The sequence below is a fragment of the Raphanus sativus genome, chromosome 4, assembly GCF_000801105.2.
Source record: "Raphanus sativus cultivar WK10039 chromosome 4, ASM80110v3, whole genome shotgun sequence".
Classification (NCBI taxonomy): domain Eukaryota; kingdom Viridiplantae; phylum Streptophyta; class Magnoliopsida; order Brassicales; family Brassicaceae; genus Raphanus; species Raphanus sativus.
In genome coordinates this window covers 17887830-17897529 of record NC_079514.1, presented here as the reverse complement: position 1 = coordinate 17897529, position 9700 = coordinate 17887830, and the positions used below count along the sequence as shown (strand labels likewise).

The window sequence follows — 9700 nt, the reverse complement described above, 5'->3', positions numbered from 1 at the left end:
AATTTGAAAAGAAGCTTACTTGATCTGCTCAGTCACTGTGGCTTCACATTCAAGGGAGTACATATGTCGAGACGTGAAAGCTGCAGACTTGAAGGCACGAGATCGAGTTCTTTCGTCACCTCCACAACATCCACGGCAAATTTTGAGATGGTGGCTGGATACGATGGATGTGGACGTGAGGATGGAGAACATTGAGATGGTGGCTGTGGTGAAAAAAAAACATAGGAACAAACCCAGAAAAACATAAACTTTATCAAATAATAAAGCTTCTTACATAAGACATACAACAGAGAAAAATTGTAAAGAAGCTTACTTGATCTGCTCAGTCACGGTGGCTTCACATTCAAGGGAGTACATATGTCAAGACGTGAAAAGTTGCAGACTTGAAGGCACGAGATCGAGTTCCTTCTTCACCTCCACAACATCCACGACACTTTTGAGCTTGGAATCCATGGCCTGGCTCATGGGTGACATTCCACGATGAGGAGGAGAAGGGAGAATAGGCTACCGGCGTGTGGCCAAACACCGGCGTGGATCGAAAGGGATTTCAAATCACAACTTAGCAAACAAAAATAAGGGTTTTGAAATTGGGAAAGTGAAACTGGATCTATGAAATGACGTGTTTTGTTTTGAGACAGAATATGGTTATTTGTCTTTGGTTAGGTTAGTGTGGTCTAGTAAGAAATAAGGATATGAAGGATTTTCAACAACCATAATATGTGTGGCAAGCATGAAGTGTCTTATTGAGTAATTCATAAGACAAAAAGTGTTTTAGAGAGTAAAAAAATCAAGATGAAATGTAGTCATGATTCCTAGCAACTTGCCCCTGAAACCTTTTGGCCTGGTACACGGATTTTCCAAGTCTTTGTTTTCTCTTTTGCCAACTTTCATTTGAGTCGTTCTTTATGCATTTCTCGACCATGTTTTCAATCTACGCTTACGTCATCATTAAACTAATAGAAAAATTTAAAATATTTTTTTCTTTTATAATGGTTTCCTCTCAGCTGTCTCTTACTTGCACCGTCACTTCACCTGTTTGTGTCCTCTTTCTTCTCAAACTCATACTATATCCTTTTTAAATATCCCTTTCCTTCTTGACTTTTCCTCAACTCTCTCTCTTCCCTTTTTTTCTTCGATAAATAGATTCCAATTTGGTTCTTACCTCCCTCCATTTGCCTTCTCTTTTGATCTCCTTATCTTCAAACTTAATCTTGAGGTTGTGATGCAGATCACAAAGCCATGGTTTTGATTCTTTGATAGATCTATTCCTTCGTTGTTCATATTCTTTTTGACTTTTTCTTTGTACACATTGATTCGGAGAAGCAAGAGTCATGTCCTGTCTGAAAAACTTGAGCTTTTATTCGGTCTTGTCCGTATAGATCATACCTCAAAAAAAATTCAAAGTTCATCTCTTTATTCATCTTTTCGTTTTGGGTTTGTAGGGTTTGATTGATTTCTCTATTTTGAAATGTAAATTTAGGGCCTTTGAGACTTTGAAAATCTTGATCTCCATGGTTCAAAGTTAGGAGGAGCTTTTTGAGTTAAAAAGTTTTCTGCAAAAGAAACAAAAAAAAAAAGATGGCGACTTTAACTGAACCATCATCATCTTTAAGCTTCACGTCTTCTCATTTCTCTAATGTCTCTGTTGGGTCTAATCATTTCTCACCAAGCTCAGCTTCTAACCTCGAAGTTGTTAGTCTAAGCAAACTCAGCTCCAATCTTGAGCAGCTTCTCAGTAACCCTGATTGTGATTACACAGATGCAGAGATCATTGTAGACGGTGTTCCCGTTGGTGTTCACAGATGCATCTTATCTGCTAGAAGCAAGTTCTTCCAGGAGCTGTTCAAGAAAGACAAGAAGAGTTCCAAGGTTGAGAAACCAAAGTACCATTTGAAAGAGGTGTTGCCTTATGGAGGAGCTGTTGGGCATGAAGCTTTTGTTTATTTCCTCAGTTATATCTACACCGGGAGGTTAAAGCCATTTCCTTTAGAGGTTTCTACTTGTGTTGACTCTGTTTGTGCTCATGATTCTTGTCGACCTGCTATTGATTTCGTTGTTGAATTGATGTATGCTTCTTCTATTCTCCAAGTGCCTGAGCTTGTTTCATCTTTTCAGGTGTGTAAATGCTTTCTCATTGTTTTCTTGATTCACAGACAGTAACGGTTCTGATTCTTTTTGGTTTTGGGTGTGTGTTTGCAGCGGAGGCTTTGTAACTTTGTGGAGAAGTCTCTTGTTGAGAACGTTATTCCGATTCTTTTGGTTGCTTTCAACTGTAAGCTGACTCAGCTTCTTGATCAATGTATTGAGAGAGTGGCGAGGTCAGATCTCTACAGGTTCTGTATTGAAAAGGAGGTTCCTGGAGAAGTAGCAGAGAAGATTCAACAGAAACGTCTCAAGTCTCCACAAGAAGAAAACAGTCCCAAAGTTTCAGATAAAACGCTGGAGAGAATCGGTAAAATTCTAAAGGCGTTGGATTCAGATGACGTTGAGCTTGTGAAGCTTCTTTTAACCGAGTCAGATATCACTCTAGATGAAGCCAATGGTCTTCATTACTCCGTGGTGTATAGTGATCCCAAAGTTGTTGCCGAGATTCTTGCTCTTGATATGGGTGATGTCAACCACAGAAACTCACGTGGCTACACGGTTCTTCATTTAGCTGCCATGCGTAAAGAGCCTTCCATCATCATATCTCTGCTCAAGAAAGGTGCAAATGCGTCTGGCTTCACGTGTGATGGACGCAGTGCGGTTAATATATGTAGAAGATTGACAACTCCAAAGGATTATAATACGAAAAAAGCGAAAGGGAGGGAAGCTAGTAAAGCACGGTTATGTATAGATCTCTTGGAAAGAGAAGTTAGAAGGAACCCTATGGTTGTTGATTCACCAATGTGTTCTCTTTCTATGCCTGAAGATCTCCAAATGAGACTGTTATACTTAGAAAAGAGAGGTAACGTATTTTATAATTGGCGAATTCTTGTGTATCTCATTTATGTTATTTTTGTTAATGCATTAAACTTTTTTTTTTGTTGCAGTGGGGCTTGCTCAGTTGTTCTTTCCAACAGAAGCTAAAGTAGCAATGGACATTGCTAACGTAGAAGGCACAAGCGAGTTCACTGGTCTTCCACCACCTTCAAATGGGTTAACCGGAAACTTGAGTCAGGTTGATTTAAACGAAACTCCTCATATGCATACCAAAAGACTTCTTACTCGTATGGAGGCTCTAATGAATACAGGTAAACAAAAAGAAGAAAATCTTGCTCTTCTTGAATCACTCCTGTTCTGTTTCTCTTGGCTGACTTGACTTCCTACACGTCTTGCAATGCAGTTGAGACTGGTCGAAGGTATTTTCCATATGGCTCAGAGGTTCTAGATAAGTACATGGAGGAGTACATAGACGATGACCTTCTGGATGATCTACAGATTGAGAAGGGATCTCCACAGGAGAAAAGGTTGAAAAGAATGAGATATAGAGAGCTTAAGGATGATGTCCAAAAGGCGTATAGCAAAGACAAAGAGTCTAAGATTGCACGGTCTTGTCTTTCTGCTTCACCCTCCCCTTCTTCTTCGTCCTCTTTAAGAGGAGATGGTCTGAGGAACTCAACATGAAACTGTAGTATAAGTTGAATGTTGTTTTATATGTGTTGAAAAGTTTTTCTTTTGGGGGTGTTGTTTAGATACTTTAGGATCAGTTTAAATAAAAAGATGGATGGGTAGTTAGTTATACAACAGTAAAATTACTTACTAACCCAAAAACATGCTAACTACATGCAACCTTTTGTTTTCAAATATTTTGGTATATACTTTCAGTTTCATACTATACAAGAGACTCTCAGATTCCTAAGACTAAAACAAACGAGAAATACCATAAAAAATAGATGAGACATGATCATTTGTCAATGTTTACATAGTTGCCAGACATGGACTAATGGAGGACAATAATTGAGTAAAAACCCAATTTTATTTTCAAACATGTAATAATGCATCCTGAACAAGAACTGTGACAGGTATGTCCCAGTAAGTAGTTATTAGCTGGTTTCTTTGGTCTACATCAATATTTGGTCTCTTTCAACAAAGAAAGCGTTTCACGTTGGCATCATCATAAGGTGTGTCTTTCCTCCTCTCAGCAGCCACAGAAGAGATGGTACCAAAAAAGCACAACCTAATAGGTTGATAACAATTAGTTGAGCTTTACAGAATCACTTCATTGAGTTTAGTAGTGCATCAACATTAGCTATACTCAAGGATGATCTCTGTTCTTTCCAAGTCCTTCCTTGTTCCATTTGTGGGTCACTATACTGATGAACATACGTCAATTTCAAGATAACGTTACAACGTTGAACTGACCAGTAAAAGCTTCACCTCAGGTAGATGATTTCTTTATACTTTCCCAAGTAGCTGGACCTTCAGGGTGGGAATTAACAAAGTATGACAAGAACCTGGTATTAGAAATACCCACAATAGTGCCTAGTGTCAGCCTCGGCACTACTGCATCTCTTTCCCTCAGCCAAATATACATTGAGAATCTCTGATGTATTCTCTCCATACTATAACACAAATAGGTTGGGGACTCTACAAGAGATTCCACTGGGTAACCTAGATAATCTTTTAGAAGATCGATCTTCTTCTCAATGATATCTTTAGGCCGGCTGAGTATGTGAGGAGCTCGCTTAACAACCTCTGTAACCACATTATAATCCAAACCAGCTTTCACAAGGGAATCAAATCTCTCTTGTAGCTCATCTCCCCTCCCTTGGAACCTCTTCAGAGCACTCACCATCTCATCGGAGTTCTCTACATACCCTATCTTCAACAAGAAGGCTCTCTTCTCAGCGTTCCTGAAATCCAGTGAATCAAGTTCAATTCTTCTCTTTGTTGTTTTAGAAGCTAAACTGAACAGTTTCAAAGGCTCTTCCTTAATGATCTGATGTAACTCTTCTCTTCCGATCTTCAGTTTACTGCAAACAGCTTTTGGTCCTAGCAGAGAAGTTGAACAGATAAGCTTCATGTGTTGCTGTAAAATTCTAACGATAAACTGCTTCTCCAATCTGATACGTATCATGTATTTCAAAGCCGCCAAAATGCTTTTCACAGACTTGTCTAGTAACATCTCTGGGTGGTCTATCACTAGCTTATCGATTTCATCCATCTCAAGTCCCACTTTAAGCAACTTATCAAACATCACATAAGCTTTCTTCCCAGAAGTTTCACCCACCAAGTCAGGATACGTTTTCAAAAGGCTACTCAACTTCTCCTCTTTGAATCCCATCTTCTCAAGAAGCTCCATTGTCTCAAGAACACTCCCCCAGTTATATGTTTTTCTGTCAGACAAATACCTCCCAAGCCAATCACATGCCATGTCTAAATCCTTTAACTTACCAACCACATCAACAAACTCCCTATGAATATCACCGACCAGAAGCGAGGGGGAATAAGTTACAAGCTTAATGACTATAGGCTTGCTAAGACCTAATCTCTCATAAGCTTCGAGCTTCGACAACAAAACCCCATTCTCATATCCGAAAATCTCTCTCGCTTCTTTATACACACAACCAATCTTGCTACGAGGAATCCCGTAGTTGCAAAGAACATGAAAATTCTCAAACAGGACAGTGTCATCACTCAGAAGCACAAGGTCTCGTTGGAGAAAACGAGAGATCTCACAAGGACGCAGACCAAGACTCTCGAAAAATGGCTCAAACTCGTTGATGGGGTTGTATCTTAGAAACTTAGTCAAAGACTGAGATATATCCTCTTTCCTGGTATCGATCTTGGACAACAAAGAGGAGATGAAACGAGGGGAGTTGTTGCTTATATGCTCTGCATCAACGAAACTGAGAGTTCTAGTGTGATGCAAGTAATCAAAGAGAGCCTTTTGAGCTTCGTTCTTCATAGCTCGGGAAACCCTGTTCCCGAAAACCCGTGTGGGTGACTGAGACCAATGTCTTGAAGAAGAAGAAGATGATTCATCACCCTCGCAGACAAATCTACCACTTTGGAAACATCTAACATGATAAAGTTCGGACCTTGAAGCTTGGGTTTGGTGAGCGATGGAGGAGAAAGCAATGCCAATGTTAAAATGAGCAATCTTTAGCCTAAAACGCATCATTGCAACCTGAGACTAAGGCAAAGAGCTATTGAAGATGCATCAAAAAATGGGTTTTTTTTTTCTTAGCAATTCAGCGAAAGAATTGAAATTTACCAGAAGTTATGGACCCTTTACGCGATTGAATCAACCATCATCACCTGATTCGTCGCTCAAAATCTCTCTCTCTCTAGCTTTGCTAAAACCTCTCTTTGTTAGGGTTTTTACTTTTGCGCATTGTGATATTCAAGCGACCACGCCACCACGGGATGTAAAAATTGCCAGTTGGTCCTTTTTTTTTTTTTTTTTTTGTCAACTTTGGTCACTTTGAACCTTTAATCCTCAAACTGAGGTAAGGAAGGGTCGAACCCCTCACGCCAGGACCTGAAGGCAGAGCTCAGTAACCACTTGGCTACGAACGACCCGGCATTGTCAGTTGGTCCTTAAACTGTCATTTTCTTACTAATATGCCCAACCAGGTTACCAAATTAAAAATTGTGCAGATTAATTAAAGAGTTAACTAGGCCAAAAACCTAAAACAATATGGAAATTGGGAAAGTCATATAAAACATTACAAATATAGCAGGTCAAATACTCTAATATGTAGGGGTGATTGAATGTGTATATTGTTAATTATGGAGTATTGTTTGGGTAGGAGGTGCAAATTTTTAAAAGGGCTCGAGATTTTCCTAGCTAGACATACTCATTCGAACTCGGTTCGGATCTATTCGGATTTTAGATTTTCAGAATAAAAACTTAAGTTATATTTGTATATCTATAAATTTGGATTAGAATTGTAGGTTTGGTTTGGGTTCAGATAACATGTTCAAATTGTTTTTAAAATTTTAAAATTTATATATACTTTTAATTTTTCAAAATCTAAAAAATATAATATAATATATAACATGTAAATTCGAATAATGTATATCAAAATAACTAAATCTTATTATATAAAACTTGAATCTTCAAAATTACCAATTAACATTGACATATGTCAATATTTATTATAAGATTGTGACATGTGTCAAAATATTATACAATTTTATTTTGTTTAAATTTTATAAAGAGATTTAGAAAAAAAAAGAATTAGTACCATAATAGTTTTTACAGTTATTTTTAGGGGTTTTAAAAAGGAAAATTACAATTACATATTCTTTTACAATTATGTATTGTTAACATATTAATAGTAATTTTAATATTTTAACCATGCTCCATTGATAACATAAGTGTACTATGCATGCATAACGATGTTGACCCAAGAATCAGAGTAATGAAATTTTGAAATAATATTTCATGAAAGTTTATATATCTATAATTATTTCATTATTTAATAAATGCATATGTATTGGTCAAAAGGACTTCTATTTACGCAAATTAAATAAATTATATGGTTATCTGAACCAGGATAATAATAATAATCTGATACTGTTTTTAAAACTAAACTTTTGTTTATTAAAAAAACTTTTGTGTATTCAAAAGAGATCGCTAACAATTTTTTTATTAAATAATATAGTAAAAATAAAAGGAAACAGAAGTAACAATTTTTTATTGGATGTAATAATAACGTGTCTTTTGTTTTCATAAAGATAGATTTGTTTAGAAGAGATCATCACTATTTAGTATTTCCACAAATTATATACATGGTAAAAATAAAAAGGATGAAACGAAAGGAAACCGTAACAAACAGATGATGTTACAGCAGAATAAAACAAAAATGTGATAACGATATCTTATAAGATAGGAAAGATCTACATGTTATTTCTTTGGCTGTAAAAAAGTTAAAAAAATTAACAAAAGATAAATAATCATAATCCTTATTAGAAATGAGTTTCAAAACCAATTTGACATTGGTTCATGAGAATGTAGGGTGCTATAAATACAGGCCATGGCTGATCACAAACCTCACAGAATACTTCCCAAAGAACTCCTAAACCAAGACACACTATAAGACACGTACGAGAAGATGTATGAATACAACGACATGTATGAATACAACGACGAAGATGGAGGGATTCAGTTTCAACCCTACGATGACGAACTCATCAACGAATATTTAATCCCCAAACTGGAAGGTAAACCGCGGGGAGAGATCACTATGAAGGATGTTTACTCAAAGGAGCCATGGTTGCTGGACCATCCGATGGGTTCGTTTTTCAAGAAGAACGAGTGGTACTACTTTGTGACAAGGACTCAACTCTCTAAGAAGAAAATAGGTTGTGGTAAGAAAGCGAAACGGAAGATCACCAGAGACAATAACAGTGGGTCTTGGAAAGCTAATGCGAAAGGTGATATCAAGGACAAGGAAACAAAGATGGTCATTGGGGAACACCAAACCCTAGCTTTTGTTAAAAGCTCAGTAAATAACAAGAAGAAGCAGAAGAGTGGAGACGGTACTTCTTGTGATGTTGGTGTACCAGGTAGCGAGAATAGCTGGATTATGACAGAATATATGCTTCCTGAAATAGAAGATAAGTTTCGTGAGCTGGTCATATGCAAGATTCATGTGATCGAGAATTCCAATAAGAAGAAGAAGGATGATCGTCATGAAGCTTCTACTTCTATAGTTTAACATAAAAATTAGTTTGTCTTGAGTAATCAATAAATATTTCAATTAATTTTGTTGTTTTGAGTATTGTTTAACTATTTTAGATTAGAGGTGAGATGGATCAGATATCTGAAGTATTTTGAGATATTTAGATCCAGATCTAGTGGATCCATAAAATTACTATCCAAATCCAGGCCTCGTAGATATCCGGAGTTAGAGTATTAGACTAAAATCCAAATACTCGTGAATATCTAGATTTTTTAAACAATAAAAATTAAATTAAAAACTAAAACTAATATTTTTTACTATTTAAAATTATTTTGTAAATAAAAATCGAAAATTAGTGATATTTAATCAAATAAAAAATTAGTTATTATATGTAAAAATTATATATAATATACAAATATAATTTTAATTTTAATATTTTAAAAATATATAATAGGCCAGATCCGGTTTTAGATATCCAGACTTAAAATTTCACTATCCAGATCTTTAAAATCACTATCAACAACTTTTTTTTCTAAATATCCATTTTCTGAGCAGGCCAGAGTGGATCCTGGATAGGATTTAAGTCTCATGTCTACCTTAGATATTTATTTTGACTATTTTTGCATATTTTAACTACTTTGTATAATTTCAAAATATTTTATATATTTTGGATAAGTTCTAGATATTAAATATGAAAATAAATAAAATTTTAAATATAAATCTGATTCAAATATATTTGGATATCCAAAATATTTTGGTTTAGTTGATTTAAATACCAAAATTTTGAACCACTCGAATAATTAACCTGTTTTGATTCCGATTTAGTTCCAAATTTTTTGGATTAGAATTTGGTTCAATTTTTTTGGATTCGGATTTTTTTACCCTAGTTTTTGCATTGTCTAAAACATGACAGAATGATTATACTTTAAAACTATATCAATAGGAATTACAATATTTTATTAATTGAAATTAAAGTTTTTTTTTACAAATTTCTATTTTTTTTTAATAAAACTAGATTCTAACCCGCACGTTCGCCCGAATATTTTCTTTATATTTATAAATTATGTTTTATATGAACAAAAATA

The 9700-nt window shown here is 35.6% G+C and overlaps 3 protein-coding genes across 5 annotated transcripts; 2 read left to right on the top strand and 1 right to left on the bottom strand.

The window, feature by feature from the left end:
- The first annotated feature begins 1039 nt into the window (after positions 1-1039).
- Positions 1040-3800, top strand: LOC108854785 (regulatory protein NPR3). The gene is made up of 4 exons (XM_018628446.2): positions 1040-2115; positions 2200-2947; positions 3033-3233; positions 3326-3800. Exons 1-4 carry the CDS (start codon positions 1579-1581, stop codon positions 3604-3606), a joined length of 1767 nt encoding a protein of 588 aa, XP_018483948.1. The 5' UTR covers positions 1040-1578; the 3' UTR covers positions 3607-3800.
- A 374-nt stretch (positions 3801-4174) lies between these two features.
- On the bottom strand, positions 4175-6345 carry LOC108854786 (transcription termination factor MTEF18, mitochondrial). 3 transcript variants are annotated; one of them, XM_018628447.2, is made up of 2 exons: positions 6200-6345; positions 4175-6112 (listed from the first exon to the last, which is right to left on the bottom strand). In XM_018628447.2, exon 2 carries the CDS (start codon positions 6104-6106, stop codon positions 4361-4363), a length of 1746 nt encoding a protein of 581 aa, XP_018483949.1. In that variant the 5' UTR covers positions 6107-6112; positions 6200-6345; the 3' UTR covers positions 4175-4360. The 3 variants fall into 3 exon arrangements, with proteins under 3 accessions (XP_018483949.1, XP_018483950.1, XP_018483951.1); XM_018628448.2 differs by having other exon boundaries at positions 4175-6118; positions 6200-6336; XM_018628449.2 differs by having other exon boundaries at positions 4175-6131; positions 6200-6328.
- Positions 6346-8001: 1656 nt separating this feature from the next.
- Positions 8002-8832, top strand: LOC108850448 (NAC domain-containing protein 35-like). Its single transcript, XM_018623981.2, has one exon. It carries the CDS (start codon positions 8046-8048, stop codon positions 8649-8651), a length of 606 nt encoding a protein of 201 aa, XP_018479483.1. The 5' UTR covers positions 8002-8045; the 3' UTR covers positions 8652-8832.
- The last annotated feature ends 868 nt before the right edge of the window (positions 8833-9700 follow it).